Source organism: Gracilinanus agilis, chromosome 3 (genome assembly GCF_016433145.1).
Source record: "Gracilinanus agilis isolate LMUSP501 chromosome 3, AgileGrace, whole genome shotgun sequence".
Classification (NCBI taxonomy): Eukaryota; Metazoa; Chordata; class Mammalia; order Didelphimorphia; family Didelphidae; genus Gracilinanus; species Gracilinanus agilis.
Window position 1 is genome coordinate 24,113,732 of NC_058132.1, and position 26,544 is coordinate 24,140,275.

Sequence of the window (26,544 nt, forward strand, 5' to 3'; positions counted from 1 at the left end):
AAAAAATTGGAAAATGAGGGGATGCCCTTTGATTGGGGAATGGCTCAACAAATTGTGGTATCTGTTGGTGATGGAATACTGTTGTGCTCAAAGGAATAATAAACTGGAGGAATTCCATGTGAACTGGAAAGACCTCCAGGAATTGATGCAGAGTGAAAGGAGCAGAACCAGGAGAACATTGTACATAGAGACTGATACACTGTGGTAAAATCGAATGTAATGGACTTCTGTACTAGTAGCAATGCAATGACCCAGGACAATTCTGAGGGACTTATGAGAGAGAACACTATTCACATCCAGAGGAAGAACTGTGGGAGTAGAAACAGAGAAGAAAAACAACTGCTTAATCACATGGTTTAATGGGGATATGATTGGGGATGTAGACTCTAAGCGATCACCCTGATGCAAATATTAATAATATGGAAACAGGTCTTGATTAATGACACATGTAAAACCCAGCGGAGTTGCTTGTTGTCTATGAGAAGGGGGTGGGAGGAGTGGAGTGAAAGAAGATGAATCATGGAACCATGGAAAAGTACCCTAAATTAATTAAATAAATGAACTTTAAAAAAAAAGAGAGAGAGACTTTCAAGATAAGGAGGTTGGAGCAGATTCTGTTAATGCCATGATGGGCTTGACCTCAAAGTTAACCTCAAACGTTACAGGTTATAGTTACCTAAGGAAGAGGATTCCAGTCACCACAAAGATTTGTTCTGATGACTTGGCAATGCTGTTCAGCCAGAACTCGTCAAAGGCCGTAGGTGGCTGTTTCTTAGCCTGCCAGCCTGCAGCATTCATGCACCATGATGGCCTCAAAGAACCTGGACAGGAAGAGAAGGCTGGGGACTCAAGGGCAACAGGCCAGGGTAGGGAGTGGGACCTTGAAAGCCTGAGAAGAACAAGGTGCTGGCAAGTAGACTGGGCCCCAGCTTAGGAGGGCCCAAGGTTCCTGTCCTTTTCTCATGGCACCTCAAAGGCTTCTGAATAACTAATTTAATTCTTAAAATTTCATTTTTTAAAAATTCTACTCAGAACTTTTAAATTTGTTATCCAATTGTGTGTGTGTGTGTGTGTGTGTGTGTGTGTGTGTGTGTGTGTTTTTTAAGTTGTAGACCAGGGCATCTAGGTAGCTCAGTGGCTAGAGAACCAGGCCTGGAGATGGGAGGTCCTGATTTTAAATCTGGCCTTGGGAACTTTCTGGCTGTGTGACCCTGGCAAGTCATTTAACCCCAATTGTCTACCCTTTACTGCTTTCTGCCTTGGAACCAATACTTAAAATATAGATTCTAAGATGGAAAGTAAGGGTTAAAAAAAGGTAAGGCCAAGATGATTGGTTCTTTTAAAATCAGTGTCTTAATTTTTAAAAAATAAATTAACTTTTCTTTAAAAAAACCCGAAAATCCCTGTGTGACCCTGGACAAGTCACTTGACCCCCATTGCCTACCCTTACCACTCTTCTGCCTTGGAGCCAATACACATTATTGACTCCAAGATGGAAGGTAAGGGTTAAAAAAAAAAAAAAAAGAAAGAAAGAGAGAAAGAAAGAAAGAAAGAAAATCCACTTTCTTTCTCTCCAACCTCCCTTGCCCACATTTAAAAAGAAAGAAAAACCAAAACTCTTCTAACATGTATGTGTAGTCAAGAAAAGCACATAACAACACTGATCTTGTCATCTTTCTCTCTCTCTCAAAATCTCAATCTGCACTGTAAAACCATCAGCTCTTAGTGAAGGGGTAGGTATCACGTTTTATTATGAGGCTTCTTGCATCAATGTTGGTAGTTGTGCTGATTGGAGTTCTTAGATCTTTCCAAGTTGTTTCTCTTTATAGTATCTGTTCACTTCAGTCTATGTCATTTCATCCAAGTCTTCTCAGGTGTCCTTAAAACTATCCTCTTTATCATTTCTTGTAGCACAATAGTATTCCATCACTTTCACATGCATAATTTGTTGAATCATTCCACAATTGATGACTTTACCTCTGTTTCCAATTCTTTGCCATCATGAAAAGAACTGCTAAGAATATTTTTCCATGTATGGATCCTTTTTTATTCTCTTTAGGGGTATAGACCTGGTAGTGGCATCATTGGGTTGAAGGATATGTACAGTTTAATAACTTTTTGGGGAATTATTCCAAATTGTTTTCTGAAATGGCTGGACCACTTATGGTTTTTCAAAAAGTAGTGTACCTCTTTTCCTGTAACCCCTCCAGCATTTTTCATTTTTGTTTTTTTTTTTTTGTCAATCTAATGGATAGATGGTAGAGAGTTTTTTAAAATTTTAAACATTTATTAATATTCATTTTTAACATGGTTACATGATTCATGCTCCTACTTCCCCCCCCCCCCGCATTTCCCCCACCCATGGCCAACACACATTTCCACTGGTTTTATCATGTGTAGAGAGTTTTTTTTAATGAGAATTTATCTAATTATTGTTTGGACTTAGAGCATTTTAACTGCTTGTTAATATTCTTTGATCACTTGTCAGTTGGGGAATCACTCATAAATTTTATTCAGTTCTTTATATAGCTTAGAAATGAAACCTTTATTAGAGGAATTTGCTGCTTATTTCCTCTCTCCCTGTTGTCTCTCTTTTAATTTTAGCTATATTGGTTCTGTTTTGGTAATTTCAAAAAAAACTTCATTGGATCAAAACAAAAGAACTACCTTCTTTGATCCTCTTCCTTGTCCATAAATCTGACAGATCATTTCTTTCCTTTTCCTCTGATTTATTTAAAATGTTACCCTTCAGGGCAGCTGGGTAGCTCAGTGGATTGAGAGCCAGGCCTAAAGACAGGAGGTCCTAGGTTCAAATCCGGCCTCAGACACTTCCCAGCTGTGTGACCCTGGGCAAGTCACTTGACCCCCATTGCCTACCCTTACCAATCTTCCACCTATAAGTCAATACACAGAAGTTAAGGGTTTAAAATTAAAACAAAACAAAACAAAACAAAACAAAATGTTACCCTTCATGTACTGATTTGGAATTAATTTTCATATATATTGTGACTTGGTAGTTTATACCCAAGTTTCTACCAGAATTATTTTATCATTTTCTTAACAGTTTTTTTTTATTTTTTTATATTTTATTTTTATTTTAAACCCTTAACTTCTGTGTATTGACTTATAGGTGGAAGAGTGGTAAGGGTAGGCAATGGGGGTCAAGTGACTTGCCCAGGGTCACACAGCTGGGAAGTGTCTGAGGCTGGATTTGAACCTAGGACCTCCCGTCTCTATAGGCCTGGCTCTCAATCCACTGAGCTACCCAGCTGCCCCGTTAACAGTTTTTTTTTCAAATTGTGAGTTCTTACTTGAGTAACTGGTATATTTGGGTTTATCAAATACTTAGCTATTGTTCTCATTTACTTCTATATATTGTGCAATTAATCTTTGACTAATTAACTTTATTTCTTAATCAGTACCAGTTTTTTTCAGCATGGTATCCAGTTTCTATTCAGAAGGAAAAGCCTTTGAAAAATTTCTGACATTTATAGAACTAAGCTGAAATGTATTGATATCCTACTCTTACATGTTTTTGATAAAACAGAAAACAGTTCATGAACCTTGAAAAGAAACAACAAGCCCAAAAACTAAACAAAAAAACCCTACCACTTTAGTTCAGAGCCTCCTCATGTCCCATCTAGATTATTGAAACAACTTCTTGTTTGGCCTCCCATTCTTTAGTCTCTCCCAGTTGTTCTCTGAAGTTTCTGCCAAGCTTGGCTATTTTTTACAGCAGAAACAAGCCAATCCCTTAACAAGAAGTAAAAGTGTGAGTCAAGTTGGCTGCCACCCAACATCAAAATCATCCTTTACTGCATCCACTCAGGGTGAGGCTTTTACTCTTGTTCTGGATGTGAGGAGCTTCTCCTGGGGCACAGAATATCTAGGATTTTTGACTTGACCTAGAGTACATTCAACAGTGAACTCTTTTGGGCTGAGATATTGGTGAAGAACTACATGCTGCTTGTCACTGTATAAATATAAGCTGTCCAGCTTGGATTGGGAGAAGAGGACAAAACAAATTCCCGAGGAAGAGGAAAATGTTAGTAAGAAGACGTACAAGAAATCTGAAGAATGAAAGAAGGTGGCCAGGGACAGCTTCCATCTAGAGTAGTGATTCCTAAAGTGGGTGCCACTGCCCCCTGGTGGGTGCTGCAGCGATCCAGGAGGGCGGTGATGGCCACAGGTGCATTTGGGGGCAGTGAATAATTGTAAGGGGGGGGTGATAGTATGTGACAAGGGGCATTAAGTAATATTTTTTCTGGAAAGGGGGTAGTAGGCCAAAAAAGTTTGGGAACCACTGATCTAGAGGAACTATTTCCATTAGTGCAGCCAGCTTGATCAGATGATTTCCCTAGAGCAGTGATGGGCAAACTACAGCATTCGGGCCAGATGAAGCCCCCTGAAATGTTCTATTCCCCCAGCACGACATTATTCCTAATCTGATGAATACAATGAGTAGGATACAGTACAATGAAACTTCGAAAGAGTTGCCTTAGAAACAGACTGACAGATGAGCATTTCCTTTCCTTTGGCCCCCTCTTTAAAAAGTTTGCCCATCACTACCCTAGAGGGCAAGGATCCTGAATTCTACTTAAAGAAGAGAAAGTTCTGAAAGAATAATACACTATAACCTGCCTACCTTCAGACTTCCCCATCATGTCCTAGAACCAGGCTCCTCTTGGGGGAGGAGGGGACCTTGCTTTTCAACTTACTTTTGTGGAATTTACAGGGACTAATCCTTTTCTTTTCTATGCTTAGCTTTTAGCACATGACACATAGTCGGGGCTTATAGATTTTTATTGACTTTATTCAACTGAAATTGTCCTCCCAAGTCACTCCTCCACCCTCTTCTCTCTCTTCTTTGTCTTACTTGGTGAACTCCAAGTATCATCTCTGTGCCATGGGTTCCTAGATAGCTCTAATCTCTCTTCAACCTATGCTGTATAGGTACCTCAAAATCAATATGTCTAAAGCAGAACTCATTATCTCTCTTCTATCTTCTCAACTTTGCTGTTATTGAGAGCACCACCATCCACCCAGTAACTCACAGCCTCAGAGTCATCTTCAGCACCTCACTGAAACTCAGCCCACATATCCCATCTTTTGTCACATCTTAGGATTTCTACCTTCACCACCTTTCTCACCACTCTCACCACTCCCACCTTCAGCTTTAGCCTGGACTGTGGCAGTAGCCTTCTTTCTGGTCTCCTTTGCTTCAAGTCTCTACTTTCTGATCTGTTCTCTACTCAGATGCCAAACTACTTTTCCTTTAGTGGGTATTTCAGCACCTATATATTTCCACATACAATCAACTTCGGTGGGTTCCTGTTGGCCTCTCAGATAACATACAAACTCCTCTGTTTAACTTTTAAAGTTCTTTGCAGCCTGGTCAAAACTCACCTTTCCAGCTTCACCAAACATGACTTTACCTCTTACACTCTACTCTCCAGCCAAACTGACCTTCTCTGTGCTCCCCACACATGGTCATGCGTCTTCATATCCCAGAAGATTCCAGTATGCCTCCTGGAATCCTTCTTTTCCTTCAGAGGAACTATGCTCCATCAGCAAAGAAACAATGATTAGGTAGAAGAAGAAGAAGACAGTCAGGTTCCATCTTTTTGCTAATGTAGCCCTATTCCTGTCTTACTCCTCTTACTTTCTGTCATGTTGATGGGCCAGGTTCCCTAGAGAATGGATGAATATCATTGTTAGGATCTAAGGAGTAACTGGGGTGGGCATTTTTAATAATGTCCTTCATGAACCTCCCCCTAGGGGGCTTTCCCTTGGTTATCATGCAGTAGACGCAGGAAAAGCTTTTTAGTAACGATATTCAAAAGCTCTCCAGAGAAGGGCAGGAAGATGACCTGTTGGGGACATTATAGGGAACATTCTTGGTCAGAGATGAGTTGGGCTGGATATTCTCAAATTCTGTGATTCTTCTAAACCTTCTGTCCTAAGACTTGGAACTTCATTGTTCAAGTGAAACTGTATCTTCCAGTGAGTGAACAAACATTTATTTTGTGATAAATGCTGAGGATACAAAGGATAAGCAGAAATATGATCCTTGCCCCTAAAGAAACTCATTCTAACAAGTGAGGCAACATATACAACTGTACATAGAAATCATATATGGTAAAATCTAAAGTAATCTCAAAGGGAAGGAGGTGCTTGTGGAGAACCAATAAGAAAGCCCCCTGGAGAATTTGGAATTTCATGAGTCTTAAGGGAAGCCAGGTAATCCAAGAGGTAGTTGTGAAGAGACAGAACATTATGGTCTTGGGTAGCGAGATAGTGAAGTAGATAGAGTTTGAACTCATCTTTGTGAATCAAGTTCAGCCTCAGACAATAGCTTTGTGACCCTGGACAAATTATTTAGCATTGTTGGCCTCAGTTTCCTCATCTGTAAAATGATCTGGAGAAGGAAATGACAAACCACTCCAGTATCTTTGTCAAGAAAACCCCATATAGGGTCACGCAGAGTCAGACATTTAAACAACAGAGCTATTCTAGTCATAACCAGTGAAAAGTCATTGATTCAGGGGATGAGGTTTCTTGTGGGAAAATATAGCAAGTTAAGCGAAGCTAGATTATAGGCTACATGGAAGGAACTAAAATCTAAGAAGACTGGAAAAATAGGAAAGGACCAGATTGCGAAAAGCTCAAGATGCCATACCAGAGGAGTTTGTATTTGATTCTGGAGGTGAAAGGGAGCTTACCTGGAGTGTATGAGTAAGGAGGTCACATGATTTGATTACTTTGGCATCAGAATGGAGGTTGGATTGGAGTAGGGCTAGACTTGCCAAACCAGAACTCTCTAGTAGGAGTCGGTATAAGGTGCTGAAGTCCTTCTCTAGGTTACCACTGGTACCAGTAGTCTCTTCATTAACAAACCAGATTTATTTTCTAAGTCCACAGTCTTGATTTCTCTGCATCATTTGGCATTGTTGACCATACTCTTCACCTGGATATACTCTCTCTCCTCTGTGGGTTTTCATGATATTAGTCACTGTTGGTTCTTTTCTTATCTGTCTCACCGGTCCTTAAACTCCTGTATTGAATCTTCATTCTAGTCACAATTCACTGTGGATGACCTCTAGGATCTGGGTCCTCTCCTTTTTCCTCTCTGAACACTCCCCAGTAGGCTAGGAAAAGAACTATTAACACTCGAAAAATCTGTTGCTCACTTTTTTGCTCCAGTATACTGCTGTTCAGTACATCAGCACAAGAAGTGCTGTGTCACTGGGATGACCATTCAACAATAATAAATGCTCTTGACAGAGTGATCTGTGTCAACTCTATTACTGTGCCATATTTCTCCTTGGGCCCAGCCCCACATTTCTGCTTTTATTTGGAATTCAGTGATCTAGATACTGGTCAGAGGAAAAGATTGTTTTGGAGCAGGAAATTGATTCCTGACCCCAAGGTTGCTAGGAGGAAGTATGGAGGTATGTTGTATGCTGAAAGTGTCAACTCTTATTGTATGACTCTGGGTAAGCTATTGAACTTCTGTTAACCTTACCCAGTTTGTCATCTACCAGATAGAGTTAGCATGCCCCCTGGCACCTTCCCTTATAGTGGTTTTCATGACCAATGAATGGAAAGCCCTTGACCATCTGCAAAATCCCACAAATCTGCCATGTTTTATGTGCTAGAACCACTAGAACCAGCAAGTTATTAAGAATGGCAGAGAAACAGAGTTGGAACTAGAATTTTACTTATGGTTTTTTATTCCAGATCCAAGGGACTTTTTATTACACAATGCTGCCTTCACTTGGTGGTCTTATGCCTATACCTCTGAGCTAATGAGTGAGTGGGATGGGATCACAGAAGTGGACCCCACCACTACAATAAGTTCACAAACACGGAATTGAGAGGCCAAAGTATAAGACAGAAGTTTATTCTTTCGTGAAATGGACATTCTCTACTTTGGATGCTTGAGGAATGTCAAAGTATTGAGTTCAAAGACCCAATTTATGGGGTCTTCTAATCTTAGAAACTCCCCCCTCCCCACCTCCCTTCCTTTGTTCCCGCCATACAGCTGGTCATAACAGGAATCTTTTTTGACATCTTTAAAAGATAAGTGAGTTAATGATAAGTGAGTTAACTACTCCACCCCTCAAGGCCTTTGATATTTGAAGTGGATAGGCCAAAGGTTTTGTTTTTAGAGACTGGGATGGTTTTCTAAAAAACTTCTGTTTAGTTCTTGAAAATATCAGGGTGAAACACTTCTTATGAGAAAGACACAGATTATGTCCCACTTATGAAACTATAGGATTCCCCTTGAGCTCTGCTCCCCTCCACCCCACAATGTTCTCATCTCTATCTTTTGCCCTTAAACTCATTGTTAACTGGTATGTCAAAGGCTATGGCTGTGATCCTATTCCAATCTATTCTGAATGTCTCTTTCTATTCTTTCTAAATTTTTCCTGATCCGCAATTTTCACTTTGTACTCACACTTGGTTTACCCCCCCGCCCCACCTTATTAAATGCTTACTTATTACTCCTTCCTTGCCTTTACCTATTTTCTCCAGGCTCTGTTTGAGAATAATACTCAATGCCTGTGCTTTGTCTGAGCTCCATTTTAATTTGCATGTCCTTATCTCCAGGTTCCTTTCTCCCAGTTCAGAGAACTGGGGACATTCATAATTTATATTAATGCCTTTCAGACTTGGAGCCTAGTACTGAGAGCACAGAGGGAACTCCAAAAGAGAACATTCCAGAAGAAGAATCTTCCCAGGGGGGTGAAAATAGAAACATTCAGAAGGGTGGATCTTTGCCACTCCACTTTTAGGGAATGTGGGGAAAGAGCCAGAGAAAGAGGCAGCAAGTAAGCAAGGAGAGTGATGTGAGAAAGAGGACTCAGCATAAGAAGAATCAGAGTGGAGATAAATATTATAAATATCATGAGTGTGAGTAAGCCTTCATTCACAACTCAACTTATTCTGAATCAGAGGAGTTAAACTGGATGAGTTTTCCTTACTCCAGGCCTGGCACTTAATCCACTATACCACCTAGCTGTCCCAAAACAGGGACTAGACCTGTGGTTCGATGATATAAGGAATTTTTGGATTAGGAGATTATTAATGCAGACAATTTCCTCACAACATTTATTAGTCTGAGAGCTGCCTAGAATAGTGGGTCCAAATTCAACTGGAAAGAGAAGCCTACAGGTGCCATATAGATGGAGAATACCACATGATATGGACCTTTGGTCTGAAGTGTTCTGTGAATGCCCCCTGTTATGCCTACAAACATACACTAATCTTCCACATCCCTGAAAATACCCTCCTCTTAATCGATCACTTGGTATCTTTTCACAGTCAAATTCCCATTAAATACTGTGTACCTTCTGCCTCGATATTCTCCCCTCCCACTCACTTCTCATTACCTTGCAATCTGTCTTCTGTTTCTGCCACTCAACTCTGATGGCTTTCTCTAAGGGCAGAGATTTTTTCAAAATTCAAGAGCTTCTGCATAGTCTTTGTCCTCCTGGACCTCTCTGTAGCCTGAGATTTTGCTGACTGCCTTCTCCCGCATCCCTCTCCTACCTGGGTTTTCATGGCACTGCCCTCTTAGTGGTTCAGCACCTACCCATTCAACAGTGCTTTCTCCTCCTCCTTTGCTGGCTCATCATGCCTACTAACAGTGGGTGCCTCCAAGCTCCTATCCCAAGCCCTTTTCTCACTTAGTTCTATTTTTGACCTCATCATCTGCCATGGATTCAGTGATCATCCCTAGGCAGATCCTATGAATCCAGACTTAGTCTCTGCCCTAATATCTGGTCCCACATCCCCGTGAACTAAGACTGGATGTTTCATAAGTTTCTCAAATTCAACATAGTCAGTAAAACTCATGCTCTTTCCTCCTGAACACAACCTTCCTCCTAACTCACTTGTTCCTTTGGAGGACACTCTCCTTATACTCAACTGTATTCCCACCCTCCACTCTCCTTGAATCCACAGATCCAGTCAGTTGCCAAATCTTGTGGCTTCTACCTCCTCAAAATCCCTCTGGCCTTGTTTCCTCTTCATTCACTTGCTTTAACATTGCTAAAGGTCAGGTCTTAGCTTCAGAAGCTTCTATTGTTCTTTATTTCCTTAAAGATAAAATAATTTTTCTGTTTATCATTCAGAGCCCTTGACAGTTCAGCTTTATCTAACTTTTTCCCCGGGGTGATCACTCATTCTCTTCCTTCATGTATTTCGTGATCTAGCCAAAGTGGCCTTCTTGCTCCACCGTGCCCTTGTCTAGTTTGCCCCATTGCTTGCAGCAATCCCTTCCTTCTAGAACACCTGCCTGTCAAGTCTTAAACATACACCTCACCTTTCAGTTTTTCCTCACTCTTGCCTGCTCCTCTCTGCCTCTGTCTGTCTCTGTCTCTGTCTCTGTCTCCCTCCCCCTACCCCACATTTAGATATTTCTTTACTTCTTCCCCTCCATTACCCATACTCTTTATTTCTCCAGAACGGACCACAAGCAATATGAAAAGTCAAAATTTTAAATTAGCATTAGTAGTACTATCATTTTCATTATATTGTCATTTTCCAGTCATGAGCACTGAATATTCCTTTAACTGTTTAAGTTTTGCATTTTTTAAAGGAGCACTTTGTAATTGAGTTACATAAATATTTTGTGTTTTGACAGATTGACATCCAGGTATTTCATGCATTTTTATAGTTACTTTGAATGGAAATTTCCTCCTTATTACTGGATTTTGGATTTTCTTTTATTAGATTATCTTGGATTATGTTCTCATTATATAGAAATGCTGTTGATCTTTGTGGTTTTTGCAACCTTCAACTTTGCTGACCTCCATTAATATCTTTGTTGATTTCCTAGAATTTTTTTCTATATGAGCCACTTTATCTTTAAGCCTGTAATTTCTTTCTCTTGTTTTGTTAGTGGTAATGTTTCTAGAACTATATCAAATAATAATGGAGAGAAGAGGCAGCCTACCTTATGCCTTTATTGGGAAAGCTTCTAGTGGATATCCATTGTAAAACGTCTCTTTCCACTTTTACTTAATAGGATTTTATGCATACTCATGCACATGGGCACACACTCATAAATGCTGTACTTTTTCCAAAGGCTTTTCCCACATCTCTTGAGCTAATGGGTTCAGCATTTTTGTTTTATTTGAAAATTTTTACTTTCAGGCTTAACTCTGGACTAAAGAGCATAGGCTAGGCAAATGAAGTTAAGTGACTTGCCCAGGGTCACACAGCTAGGAAGTATCTTAGGCCATATTTGAATCCAGGATCTTCAGACTCCAGGTCTGGCACTGTATCCACTGTGCCTCTTAGCTGCCTTGATTTTTTTTTTTCAGTGTGATTTGTTATATTGATTACCTTCCTAATGTTGAATCATCCCTACCCTTGGATGAAATACCATGACCTGACAGGATTTTGTTTAGAAAAATTTAAATGATATTCATTAATGATTGGTCCTTAAGCTTTATCCTTCCCTGGTTTATTCATTAGGACTATATTTGTCTCATAAAAGGTATATCATAGAGTGCTTTCTCAGTTTGAGGAATAATTTGGGTAGTAATGGTACTAATTGCTTTTTAAAAATTTGGTAGAATTCTCCTGAAATTCATCAGGACCAGGAGTTTTTTATTGACGAATCCTTTATGGCTAGTTCTGTTTCAATTACCGAGACCTAGATTATTTAAAATTTCTGTTTTTCTGTTGGGTTAGTGTTTTACATTTTTTAAGGCATTTCTCTGTTTCTTTTGTATTCTCAGTGTTCTCAATATATTGGATATACTATATTGAAATAATTATTTTAATTTCTTTTTTATTGTGATTTTACCTTGTATATTAGTTATCTTGTTGATTTGATATTCTTCCTTTATAGTCAGTTTGAGTGATAGTTTACTGATTGTCTCTTGGATTTTGTTATTATTATGTAGAAATCATGTTGATTAGGGGAGTGTGTGTGTGTCTGTGTGGATTATTTTGTAGCCTGCAACTTTGCTGAAGCTACATTCATTTCATTTGGGATCATTGCTGACTCTGGGAATTTTAAAGTATATCATCATATATTCAACACATAGTTGCCTCATTGCCTGTCATAATACCTGTAATTTTTTCTCATCTTAATGCTATTGCTAGCATTTTAAGAACTGTATAAAATAATAACAGAGTGAACAACTTTGCTTTTGCTCCTTTATTTGTTGGGAAAGTTTTTGGTATGTCCCCATTATATATGATGCAGACTTTTAGTTATAGAGAATACTCTTAAAAAAAAAAAACCATACCTTTCTTCTTAGACTCGATACTATGTATTGGTTCCAAGGCAGAAGAGACATGAAGACCAGGCAGTGGAGGTTAAGTGACTTGTCCAGGATCACACAGGAAGTGCCTGAGGCCAAATTTGAACCAGGACCTCCCGTCTCTGGGTCTGGCTCTCAATTCAGTGAGTCACCTAGTTGCTCCCTAGACGATACTTTCAAAAATTCCTTGGGAAACAGTAAATAAAAGGAAATAATGGTGGAGGAGTAACACTTCGAGATTCCAAACTTTTGTAAAGCAACAGAAATAAAAGCTGTTATTGATTTAAAAATATATTAAGAGGGGGCAGCTGGGTAGCTCAGTGGATTGAGAGCCAGGCCTAGAGACGGGAGGTCCTAGGTTCAAATCTGGCCTCAGACACTTCCCAGCTGTGTGACCCTGGGCAAGTCACTTGACCCCCATTGCCTACCCTTACCACTCTTCTGCCTTGGAGCCAATACACAGTATTGACTCCAAGACGGAAGGTAAGGGTTTAAAAAAAAATATATATATATATATATATATTAAGAAGTAGTACAATGAAACACATTAGCAAAGGGGGAACCAGAAGAAGTAGGACTTAACCCAAAACCTAAATTTATATAGGAAAACCTAACTTAAATAGGAAAGAACTCTCTAATGAAACAGCTGTAAAACTAGAAAGTACTCTGACATAAATTAGGCTTAAATCACAATCTTACATCATATTCCAGAATAAGTTCAAAATAAATGTTACTGTAATATTCTATCATACTAGGCAAACATTAGAAGGGAAGCAGACCATATACTTTTTGTAACTGTGAGTAGATGTATTCTTAGTTGTATTTTATATAAATAGATAATATAGATGTGTGTGTTGTCCATATATTTTAGATATCAAACCCTATCTTTTTATAGTTGCTTTTATATCTTTTATATCTTCTTTTATTAAGCTTACATCTTCCTCTTCAGGTGTAAAAAGAATATGATATATACATATATTGACTGCCATGTGTGTTTATGTAAAACCAAAAGCTATTTCCCAGTATATGTAGTCAAAGAAGATGCACCAACAGTTTTCTTTCATTTTAAAAAAAATTTCACGTAGAAACAGTTTTTAAATAACTGTTTTCTGACAATTCAGATTCTTTCTATCCCTTCCTAAACCCCTCCCTAAGGCGGTAAATGATCTGTTATAGGTTATTATACCAGTGCTTTCGTGTAATATACATACCCAACAGTTTTCAAGAGAATTGTTAACTATTAGTAACCATATGAGATAATGCTCCATATAACTAATATAATGAGAAATGTAAATGAAAAAACCCTTGAGGTTTTACCTTACACCCAGAAGATTGGTAAAGATGACAAAAGATGATAAGAGTAGTTGAAATTGGAGAGGTTGTGTGGGAAGACAGACTCATTAGTTTATTGATGGTAAAACTGTGAATTAGCATAACTGTTTGGGAAAATAATTTGGAATTATGCAAATAAGGTTACTAAAACCTTCAAATTTTTTGATCCAAAGATTCCACTCCTAAGCATATACCTCAGAGAGGTCGTTGATAAGAAAAACTCTACATACACCAAAACATTAATAGTAATACTTTTAGTGGTAGTAAAGAATTTCAGATAAAATAAGTGCCTTTCAGCTGGGAAATGGGTTGCATGAATGTAATGGAATATTATTGTTAAATAAGAAATGACAGCTATATTGCTTACAGAGAACATGGAAAGCTGGGAACTTGTGTGTGAAGTAAGCAGTGCAAGAATACAATATATATAACTATCACCTCATTGTCAGTGAAAAGAACAATAGCCACAAAACCAAAAATGAAAGTCATAAAATTATGTCAACATGCCAGGCCCCAAAGAAGAACTATGAGGATATACCTCCACCCCACCCCCCTCCTTTGCAGTGTTAAGAGGTCATGTGTATGTTTTAAGAGATTTTCTAATGTATTAATTGGTTTTGCTGATATCTTTATTTCCTCTATTTTTTTCTCTTTAAGATATTATTTGCTATATGGGATGGCTTTCTGGGAAAGGAGAAAGAAAAGATACTGGGAGAAATTTTGGTAATGTAAAAACAAAAGGTATCAATAAATGTTATTTTAAAAAATAAAAGTCAAAAGGTGGAAAAAAAAGAAGAAAATGTAAGATATCTTGCATCATAAAATTGGGATCACGTAAGAATTATTGGACTGCCTGAAACCTGTGACAAGAAAAAAGCCTGGACATCATATTTCAAGAAAACACAAAAGGAAACGACCATAGGCTCTTAAAAGCAGAGGCAAAGTGCAATTAGAAAGAATCCACCAGTCACCACCTGAAAGAAATTCCTAAATAAAAATTCCCAGAACCATTGTAGCTGAAACCCAGAGCTTCCAGGTCAAAGGGGAAAAAAAAGACTTTAAACATCAAGAAAGAAGGAAAGAAATCAAGTATAGAGGAGCCACAGTCAGGATCATACAAGATTTAGCAGCCTTCACGTAAAGAAGTGAGAAACTTGGGAGATAATATTCCAAAAGGCAAAAAAGAAAAAAAAAAGACACCAAAAAAAAAATATAACTTAACCAGCAAAACTCAGAAAACCCTACAGGTGTGGAAAATGGATTTTTAACGAAATAGAAGACTTCTAAGTATTCCTGATGAAAAGACCAGAAATGAGTAGAAACCGAAATTCATTCTTGGGAGTCAAGAGAAACACAAAAAGGTAAATAAAAGCAAGCAATCAGAATTCATTATTCAAGGACAAAGTGTTCGTATGATAATAGAGGAAGATGATATAAATATCAGAGATATAGAGAAAATCAAAACAGAGAGCTTGGGTGTTACTATGTTTTGATGAACTTAAAGAAGAAAAGAAAGACAGGAAAGGAATATATTGGGGATGGGGAGAAGGAAGGGTAAGGAGAAGTGGGAAATGTTTGAACCTCATTTTAATTTGAACTAGTCAGAGTATGAAAGAACACATAGAGATGGATGCAGAAATACATTTCACTCAACAGGGAAATGAGGAAGGTGGGGGAATAAGTAGAGGGTTTAGATTTCTTTTCTTTTTTTTTTTTAAAACTTACTTTTCAAACCGATTCCATCAAATGCTTAAAGTAAAATTAATTCCGTTATTACATAAATTATTTGAAAAAATAGTAAAAGAAGAGGTCCTACCAAATAATACAAACATGGGCTGGAAACCTATACAATTGAAGAGTCAAAGTAGGGTAAAATATTAGTCAATATTTGTAGGGAATATTGGCAAATTTAAGAAAATGCTAGAGTACAGGAGCATATTGCAAAGATTAGACTTTATGACCAAGTTGGGTTTTTACTAGAAATGCAGAACTAGTTCCATATCAGGAAAACCATCAAAATAATAGTAATAAAACAACACAAATCTGGGATCTCACTGAACAGAAGGATCAGATGTACTTTCTAGAAAAATAATGTTGGCATCTGATTGGAGAATAGTTTGGAGTGAAGAAGATTTGAGGGAGAAGTAGCTACTTAAAATTAGGGCCTGAACGAGGGTTGTGGCTATGTAAGGGAGAGAAAGGGACATATAGGAGAGAAGTTGGGAGAAAGGATATAATTTGGCAAGAGGGGAGGATTTTGGGGAAAATGTAATGAATTTGGGGAGTTGAGGGACATAGGAGATTAGACTGTGAGGCCTCCTTTGAGTTTACATAGTCTTATCTGGTGATACTTTTGTTTTGATAGTTGCCAGAAGAATATAAGAGCCAGGTCAGGAGGCTGGGGTGCCTTATTTGTCTTGTAGAAGATCCTGAGGGGCTAAACATTGAATGGATCTCTCCACAAATGGCATTAAGTTGTTAGCAATGGTTCTGGATCTGGGCCCTTCACAGAGGCTAGAGAAAGGTGGCAACTACTGATTATTGGGCTAGAGAGAGGGACCCTAAAGGGAACCCATAGGCTTAGATTCTGATTCCATAAAGTTTCTCCAATCCATGCTCTTCTCTATATATTTTCCCTTCTTCCCATGCTTTGTCCTTAAACTATTTTGTTAAGACTCAACACAAGGTAGAGATGCCACCCTAATCTAGTTTTATGAAAACTTCACATTCAGTTCTTCTAGATCAGAGGTGTCAAACTTGTGACCTATGGGTTGCAAGTATCTAGAGAACTCCTGAGTTCTCAGATTAAAATGTAATTGAGAAATTTCAATAAAATAAATAAAAATAAAATACAACATAGAGAATGTTAACTTGTGGCTTTCCATTTAGAATTTGACACCACTGTTCTATAGAGAAGGTTTCTCCTTGCCCTCTATGTTTGGCACACATGCTCACACACCCACATGCATGCGCATACCCCTATCTCACTTCCTTAGACTCTTCCTCACTTCCCTTCCCTTGTCCCTGAGCATTTTCTTTCCAGAGTGTCAGCACCTATTAAACAATGCTTAGCATTATGTTTATTCTATCTCTGGGTACCATTTTCAATTACATTATCCCATCTGAAGTTTTTTTCTTTTTCTTAGCTCAGAGAATGAGGGAATTCATCATTTTTCTTAATCTCTTTCAGACTTGGAGGCTATGACTACAACCACAGATGAAACTCCAAAAGAGAACTTTCTGGGAGAACAGTCATCCCAAGGGGTAAAAGTGGAAAAACTCAGAGGGGACAAATGGCATCACTCCACTCTGAGGAGATGTGGGGGAAGTAAGTGCCTTAAAAAGAGGCATCTGGAGAAACAGGAGAGTGATGGGAGAAAAATGATGAAACATCAGAAGAGAGACCGAAGTTATAAATGTAATCAGTGTGGGCAGGGATTCACTCACAATTCAAGCCTTGTTGTACATCAGAGGATTCATACTGGTGAGAAGCCTTATAAATGTAATGAATGTGGAAAAGCATTTACTCGCAACTCAATCCTTACAGTACACCAAAGGATTCACACTGGAGAGAGGCCTTATAAATGCAACGAATGTGGGAAGGCTTTCATTCAGAGCTCAAACCTTATTTTACATCAGAGGATTCATAGTGGAGAGAAGCCTTATAAATGCAACGAATGTGGGAAGGCTTTCATTCAGAGCTCAGACCTTATCGTACACCAGAATATTAATACCGAGGAAAAGCCTTATAAATGCAATGAATGTGGGAAGTCCTTCATTTTGAGTTCAACCCTTATTGTTCACCAGAGGATTCATACTGGAGAAAAGCCTTTTATATGTAATGAATGTGGGAAAACATTCATTCAGAGGTCAGACCTCGTTAAACACCAGAGGATTCATACAGGAGAGAAGCCTTATAAATGCAGTGAATGTGGGAAAGCGTTCATTGAAAGTTCAACTCTTATTGTGCATCAGAGGATTCACACTGGAGAGAAGCCTTATACATGTAATGATTGTGGGAAAGCCTTCACTCGGAACTCCTACCTGCACCAACATCAGAGGATCCATACTGGAGAGAAGCCCTTTAGATGTAATGAATGTGGTAAGTCATTCACTCGCAATTCAAGTCTTAGTCTACATCAGAAGATTCATGTTGGAGAAAAGCCCTAAAATATAATGAGTGAAGGAATCCCTTCATTTAGTTCACATCAAATATTTCATTCTGGAGAGAAGCCTTACAAATCTAATGGGTGTAGGAATGCCTTCAATCACAACTCAGATCTAAAGTACCTGAGGAATCCCAACAGAAAGAAGCCTGACTAATGTCACAAGTGTGGAAATTCCTTCATTGAGAGCTCCAAAACATTGTACATCATAGGATACATACAGGAGAGAAGCCTTATAATTGTAACGACTATTGCAAAACATTCCCCCACTCTTCACATTTTTTTCTTCATTGGAGAATTCATGATGGAGGGAAATCCTTATTGTATATCAACTGAGGCATATTAGAGTGGAGGCTCAAAAATGTAAATAATAGGGGAAAACATTTACCTAGAATTCAGTATTTATATTTCCGAGGATTCATACTGGAATGAATAATCACAAATAACAAAGAATGTGAAAAACAATTTACTGAGAACTCAGCCTTGATTAGACATTAGAAAATTCATACTGGATAACATCTTACGAATGCAATTTAGATGGAAAAGCCTGATGTGGCATTAACTATCAAAGGATTCTTACTGGAAAATCATCTTATAAATGCATGGAACATAGGAAAGTATTCTGTAACTTCTCTAACTTGATTCAATATCAACTGATTAATAAGAGAATGAAGATTTATAAGGTAATTTATAGGGGGTTAATTATATGCCAAGCACTGTACTAAGTGCTAGGGATACATCAAGAAAAAGAAGCCAGTCTCTGTTCAAGAAGCATGAAGCTTATTTGGGAAAAGCATTCTATATCAAAGAGTCAAGATACAAAGAAGATATAAAGGCCAGAGGTCCTCAGTGTTAAGCTCTAGGGCCAGTGTCAAGGTCCTATGTTTTCTAACATCTGGGTGTCTTCCCCAAAGAGATGTCCTCCAACCAATAGGAATGGGGTTGTGAAATTGATAAATGGTCAGTGAATGTATCTAGGATAGGGGAAGTAGTCAAATGGGGAAAATGTCTTTGTATCAAGTTTCTCAAATAAGGATTTCATATCTAAGACATAGAAAGAACAACTATATGTATTATCTTCCCCAAAATGTTTCACTTTCTTTGAGGAAAAACTAGCTTCTTTTCCCCCTCTGTATCCCCTGCACTTAGCACAGTGCTTTACACATAATAAACCCTCTGTAAATTATTATTCACATACACACACAGTATTCCAAAAGTTTTAAAACTATTAAAGCCATTCTTCCCATACCATTGTAATGTAACTATTGTTTTTTGTTTCTTGACTAGTTCTGTGACTTTTTCATTTAATGATGGAATTTAAACCATTAATATTTATTCTTGTAATCAATAAATTCAATTTAACTTTAACATTTTCTTATTGACCACTTTGCCTGGAGCAAATGAAATTTATCTTAATCTATATTCATGGACTCTATAATTTGATTTTCTAATCAAAATATTTTATCATTCTATTTTTCTCTATGCCCAATGATCCCTTAAATATTGTGCTTCATTTTGACAGTGACCTCCAATCCTTTCACTTCTCAGTCCATCTGTAAGCCTTCATGCTTGTGCTGCCCAGTACACTCTTTTCTCTTCCCAGCCTCAACCCCTCAGTGAACCACTTCAGTTCTACATAATCCTTGCCCTCTATCTTGTACTAATGTCATAGTGTGTCAAAGTCTAACTTAAGATTGCTCTTCCCATCCAACTCCTATACTCTTCCTAACATGCTGCTGAATAGATCCGAAGAAAGTCAGGATGCTATACTAATTAAATTCACTGTAAATTTTGGCTCTCCTCAAATGGGAATTCATTGCAGAAGGACAATCCTCCTTTTTCTGTGTAGGAGGCCAGAGCTGACTAGTCTGGTGCTTCATTTCAAGATTGTAACAAAATGAAATGCTTCTGGAAGATCTGATAGTCAAGAAAAGAGAATTTACTTATGTAACATGATTTTACTACCTTCCCACTTCAGGTTTCTTTTCTCTATCTTTGGATTGAGTCCCCACTAATTGTGTTCTAATCATTTTGGAGGGGACCAGTGGCTAGCATTCCAGCTCTCTTTAGCAATTTAAATCTAATTAGTTTTTACAAATGAATGTTTACTTCAAAGATATATAGGAAAATAAAGAATTGATGGAGTCTCAATGGAAACTGAAATATACTATATTTCACTTTATTCATTTTTTTAATTTAAATTCTCGTCCACAAAATGACTTAATACAGAAAAATGTTTTACATTTTTTGACTCGAATTAAAAACACAAAGGTTAAAAATTGTTTTTATATGTAATTGAGGAAAAAGATGAAATATTAAAATAAAAAAAAGAACAAGAGCAAACAAACTGTACACCATCTCAGTAGGAAAAGAGAATTGGGTTCATTAATCCAACCAAGGTCAAGTTCTGGGATCCTGGCTTCTTAGAGCTTCCTTCTTGGGCTGACTGCAACATTTGTTCTGGAATCCTAGGCTCCAGAATATAGGTCTCGAATTCATGAGTCAGAGACTCCCCTCCATGAATCAGGACCTGAAAAAGACAAACAAAACAGACCCAAACCCTATTTTGTGACATGGTGTACGAAGTGGGAGGGTGGTGGACCTCAGACCCTCCTTTACCACTTGGTGTCACCTGCTTTGAGCAAATGAATCCTCCCCAAGATGGGACTGCAGGAAGGAGAAAGGACCGTGTCTAGTTAAGTTGCTTCAGAGTCAGACAGTTCTGGCTACACAGCCAATGGAAGGAGATTCCTTTCAGCTCATATAGTGTGCACATACATACATAGATGCCTAGAGTCTGCTATGCATATTACCTGCATCTTATGTGATCCGAGCAGGTAATTCTATTACCCCTAGTACACAGCCACAGCAGAGGAAAGACACTAAGCGGACAACAGATAAATCCTGCTTTAAGTGTCTGTGCTAGTGTGCAAGCTGAAGCTCAAATGAGCTGTTCGCAGGAGATGAGTTGAAATCTAGAACCCAAATAAGTTCATTTCACTCAGCCCTGATGCCTCTTTTGGGTATGTATATTACTAACTTTGGCAGGAAGTCAGCCAAATGGTTAAAGGACTTGATCATACGTTCTGAGACATGTATCAAGCCAACTATCTCATTCAGATTTCTGTTCTTGAGCATCTGGATGCTTAGGCTGGAAACCTCCAACCAAGCCCTAAGAAGGAATGGCTTTAGGGAGTAGTACCTGGAGTTAAAAACTACCACTACACAGCTCAAACCCTCATCACGTTCTGTCAGGACTACTGGAACCACTTCTTTAATGAATGAAAATCCACCTCTCCTGACTCTGGAAAAAGAAAGAAAAACAAAATAATGGTAATGAGTGTACATAGTCAAGCAAAAAAAAAGATTATATAGCACTGGCTGTGTCCAGTGCAATATGTATATATCTCAGTCATCCTCTCTGTCAGGAGGGAAGCATGCTTTATCATAAATCCTCTGGAATTGTGGCTGGTCATTGTATCAATCTGAGTTTTTAAGTCTTTCAAAGTTGTCTTTATAGTAAAAAAAAAAATTTGTTCTAGTTCTATTCGCTTGACACCATGTAAGTTAATGTAAGTCTAACCAAGTTTCTCTGAAACCACTTTCTGCATCATTTCTTAGAGCAGGAGTGTGCTGGTCAATGTTTAACAACTGGATTTTATAGGAGAAGACACATGACACTTTTTCAAGGTGTATATGCATTACTCATGTTTTCTCTCTCACTTAAGTCTAGACATCCAACCAAACAATAAATACTTCTGATTTGTAACATTTGCCAACTTCTGAGTTGTAAATGCTTACACTTGGTTCTCAAGAACTCTGCCATACTCTTTCAATTCAAACTAGCTCTGCCATACTCTTACAATAGCACAATAAACATTCATTCTATACATATATTTGTTCAGCCTCTTCCTAATTCGTGAATACAATCTTTAATTATAGCATCAAAAGAGGTGCTATAAAAATTTTTGTGCATGTGGTTCCTTTTCTTATTTGATCTCTTTGGAATGTAGAACTAATAATACTAGATTCAAATGATGTGAACTGTTAATAACTTTTGGAGTATTGTTTCTAAATGGCTGGACTAGTAAAAGCTCCATCCACCAACAGTTCATTTGTTGTTTTCCTTTTTTTGTCAACTTTGCCAAAAAAAAAAAAAAAAGAGGGAGTTGTTTTAATTTGCATTTCTCTGATTATTAGTAATTTGGAGGATTTTTAAAAATAAGACTTGAGAGTTTGGATTTTTTCCTCTGAAAACTACTTATACATATCCTTTAACCATTTATCAAGTAATTTGCTTCTGCTCCTTCCCTCTCATTCCCTTTCCTTTGTCCAGAGAACAGTTATAGATTCTTAATCCTCTTTCTCTCTCTTTTTAACCTCTCTTCACAATCTCAGGTATTTATAATTTTATTTTAGGTCTAATCTTTCTATTAATCCATCCTTTCTTTTATTTTCTCTTTTCCCTTCTTCCCTTTCCCTACTATTTCCTTATTGGGTAAAATGTATTTCAGCACCAAATGCTTGTGTTTATTTGTATGATCCCTCTTTTGACCAGTTTATATGAAAATAAGGTTCAAGTGTTGCTGGCTTTCCTCACTCTTTTTTCTAAAAAATAAAAATTATTTAAAAAAAAAAAAAAGAAGCATTGGACTCACTCAAAGCCATAACCAAAAAAAAAAAAAAAAAAAGGCAAAAAAGCCCAGACATTATTTTCCCAAAAGAAAGTTGCTCAGATGTATTAGAACCAATGAGATATGAAAATGGAATCCACAAGTCACCTCCTGAGAGGAACCCCAAAATAAAAACTTCTAGGAACACAATAGCTCAAATTCAGAACTTATAGGTCAAAGAAAAAAAAAATGCCACAAACAGCAAGAAAGAAACAATTCAGGTGCTGAGCATTATACAAGATTTAGCAGCCACACTCTTTTTGTGGTGGCAAAGAACTGGAAATTGAAGGGATGTCCATCAATCAGGGAATGGCTGAACAAATTGTGATCTATGATGGTGATGGAATTTCTCTGGAGGTGGATAGCATTCTTTGTCATAAGTCCCTCAGAATGGTCCTGGATCATTATATTGCTGAGAGTATCATAGTTGCTCAAGTTCTGTGTATTTCACTCTGTATCAGTTCAAATAGGTCTTTGCAGTTCTTTCTGAAATCATCTTGTTCATCATTTCTTATAGTATTTAATAAAAGCCTGTTTTCTTATTTCTTTCCTTTATGCCATTTCTAACTTTTTGCTGTTACTCTAATCACCAGTGAGGAACTGGTCTTTCCTCTTGCCAAGACTCTACACCAGTGGTTCCCAAACTTTTTTGGCCTACCGCCCCCTTTCCAGAAAAAACATTATTTAGCGCCCCCTGTCACATACTATCACTGCCCCCTTATAGTTATTCACTGACCCCAAATCCACCTGTGGCCATCACTGCTCCCCTGGATTGCTGCAGCACCCCCCAGGGGGCGGTGGCGCCCACTTTGGGAATCACTGCTCTACATGAATCCCTAATCCCATCCCTCCAGGTCTTCTCAAGGATATTGGCCCCACTTTCATGACCATCCTATAATTTTTAATCCTTCATTACCTATTAGTTCCTTCCCTGCTACCTGCAAATGCCACTGTCTTCCCCATCTAAAACTCTTCCAAGAGAACTATGGGAGAAGAAACACAGAAGAAAAACAACTGCTTGAACACATGGGCTGATGGAGATATTATTGGGGATGTAGACACTAAATGATAACTCTAGTCCAACTATCAATAATATGGAATTAGGTCTTGATCATCCTGTTGTTCTCAGCTAAATCAAAAGCCATCTACATTAATTTCTTCTCTTCTCATTCTTTATGCTTCAGAATAGATACAACCCCAGTTTTGTACAGCTGAAAATGTGTTCTGGCCTCATCACAGTGAGGATAGAGTCAACATTCATTCAGTGTAATCCCCTCCTCCTGGGCATGTGAGGCCCTTGTTGCCCTCTGGGTTTGGTTCATTTATTCCAACTTGCCCTCCTAACCAGCATACCTAACTAAGTTCCAAAGGAGGGACCACCTATGTTCCATTCAGACTCCCTCAGGGACTCAGGTGTAAACCCTGTGGAGATGAAATATATTTCCCCTAGACTCTGACCAGTACATTTTCTTTTGCTATAACCAACTATTCTCAGTAAAGGCATTTTTGGATTTTAAATATAACAATTTAACATTAATATAAAAGAAATTTCCCCTTCACCCCCTGACTACTCCCCCACCCCCCAAGCTGATGTGCAGTCCAGTGATTCTTTTTATTTTATTTTATATTTTATTTTTTATTACATTATGAATACATAAATACACAAAGCCCATCACATACACTTATAAACCTAGATTACAGTCTTTCAGCAATGTACTTGGTTACACACAGAAATCTGGCAGTGAAGCACTTGAGGAAAGAAAACTCACATTTCTGGTAATTCACAATTCTGATCCAGAGGTTTCCAGGTTCTTGATACATCCCAGGAACGTCTTTACCACACAAAATTGCTTCTCTCTTTACTGCTTGTTTGCTGATCCTCACCATTCTCAGTTAAGGAAATCCTCATCTTTTTACTTTTTACTTTTACTTTACTTTTTACAAACTCTTGCCATTATCCACCACCCTTAAACAGGTTTTGTTTTTTAAAGTCTTAGTTCTTTTTTTTTCTTCAAAGAAAATTTAAACAGAAGAATAAAGTTAAAAAGAAACCAACTATGAAACTATGAAAAAGAAACAGATATATTGCATGGATATGTGATCAAAATAAAATTTAAAAGCGATAATTCTGGATTTAAATTTTTGTCCTAAATGAGAATTATAGATTAATAACAAAGGGACTAGAATCAGCATTTTAAAATATAGGAAAATTATGTACTACATCAAATGATTATATCAGCCAAGTGCTTTGCTAGCATAGACACATCATTACTATTTCTACATAACAATTTTATTTATCTAAAAGCAGATATGAAATATTGATAGACTTTTGTGTATTTTGTGGTATAAAGTTATTAGTATCCAACTCTTTGTGACCCGATTTGGAATTTTCTTGGTAAAGATGTTAGAGTGGTTTGCCTTTTTTTCCTCCAGCTCATTTTACAGGTCAGGAAACTGAGGTAAACAGGATTAAGTGACTAGTCCAGTGTTACATAGCTTGTAAGTGTCTGAGACTGGATTTGAACTTGAATTTAGGTCTTCCTGACTCTAGGCTTGGTGGTCTATCCACTGTATCATCCACCATTTAAGGTTGGCAGAGTACTTTACAAATATTAGCTTATCGTATCCTCGTGACAGCCCTAGGGGGCAGGTGCTACTATTATGTCCCCCACTTTATAGATGAGGAAACTAAGGCAGATAGAGATTGTGTCAAGGGCACACAGCCAGATTTGAGTTACAACTTCCTGACTTCCTAACAGTGAGTCTAGCACCCTGCCCGCTATGTTACCTACTGGCAATAGGGCTACTCTTAAAAGAATTACAGACAATTCTTCCTTACGTGGAGAGCTCCGCAGGCCTCTACTTTGTGCAGATTTGCCTGTGGAGGTGGAGAAGGGAGGGAGGCAGGAAGGGGGCAGGCACTAAGGACATGTGGTGTTTGGGGGAAGAGATGCCTGAGGAAGATAAGGAACATACATGATCCAGCCCAGGGCAGGCCTGGCCAGAATGGAGGGATAGGAGGAGGTGGGACAGACACAGAGGACTGTGACAGGTTGGGGCAGAGACAAAGAAACTTGAGCCTCTCTGCACCCACTCTCTTTCCAGCCCTTGTCTCTCCCTTTTCCCCCTCTACCCTCTTCTCTTCCTATTTTTCTCTCTGGGGTTTTGTGACATAACTCTCTCTTGATTCTATCCTCAGTCTCTCTTTTACTTGATTTTCTTTTATGTGATAATCACTAGCTATAGAGATCTCCTAATGCCTGATCTTTGGCCTTCTCATTCTTTCCCTTGGTGCCCCATTAGGCAACCTGCCCACTAGACACATCTGCTGTTCTGCTTGGTGATCCAGTAGGCATGTTGATACTTTAGCATCTAAACTTTTTGCTTTTCTACTTAGTAAGAGTCAATGCCTCCCAAAGCCTTAAGAAAACAAACAAAAACAAAATCGGGAGCCACAAACATAATATCTGTCCTTTTAAAAGTCCTATAAGGTAGTATATAACACCATCAGAATGGCTAGAAACTGCTCTGTTGTAGCAGGTCTTTTTCTGGGCCCTATCTCTATTCTTCTGTTTCTCTTTGGTCCAGAAAGTTGCATAAACAATGGAAAGGCACACCTGTGTTTGCACATGGAGTGTATTTGAAATGGGGATGGTAATAGTGACTCTCCCTACCACATAGATACTCTGTGGAAAGTGTTTTGTAGCCCTCAAAGAACCATATAAATGTGAACTATTATTTCTTACTATATGACTCAAGATGAAACACTTAACAACTTTCAATATGTGTAAAACAGGGATTAGAAGTGGCAACTAGGTAGCAGTGGATAGTGTAAGGTCTGGAGTCAGAAGGACCTGGGTTCAAATGTGGCCTCAGATACTTAATAGCTATGTGACTCTGGGTAAGTCACTTAACCTTGATTGCCTAGCCCTTGCCACTCTTCTATCTTAAAATTGATACTGAGACAGAAGATAAAGATTAAAAAAACAAAAACAAAAAACCAAACAGGAATTAGAAGCCTCATTGTACTTTCATAATGGGCATGTCTGATGATCACATAACATGATGTGTGGAAAGCATACGACAAAG

The 26,544-nt window shown here is 38.2% G+C and overlaps 1 protein-coding gene across 1 annotated transcript in view; it reads left to right on the top strand.

Moving 5' to 3' along the window:
• The window catches only part of LOC123240863, a 143,278-nt gene that overhangs the window by 28,544 nt on the left and 88,190 nt on the right, over positions 1–26,544 (top strand). The window contains exons 5-7 of the mRNA XM_044668576.1: positions 14,274–14,322; positions 16,807–17,748; positions 17,803–17,902. Of these exons, the coding sequence (XP_044524511.1) occupies positions 14,274–14,322; positions 16,807–17,748; positions 17,803–17,902 (1,091 nt within the window). The remainder of the gene's footprint in view (positions 1–14,273; positions 14,323–16,806; positions 17,749–17,802; positions 17,903–26,544) is intronic.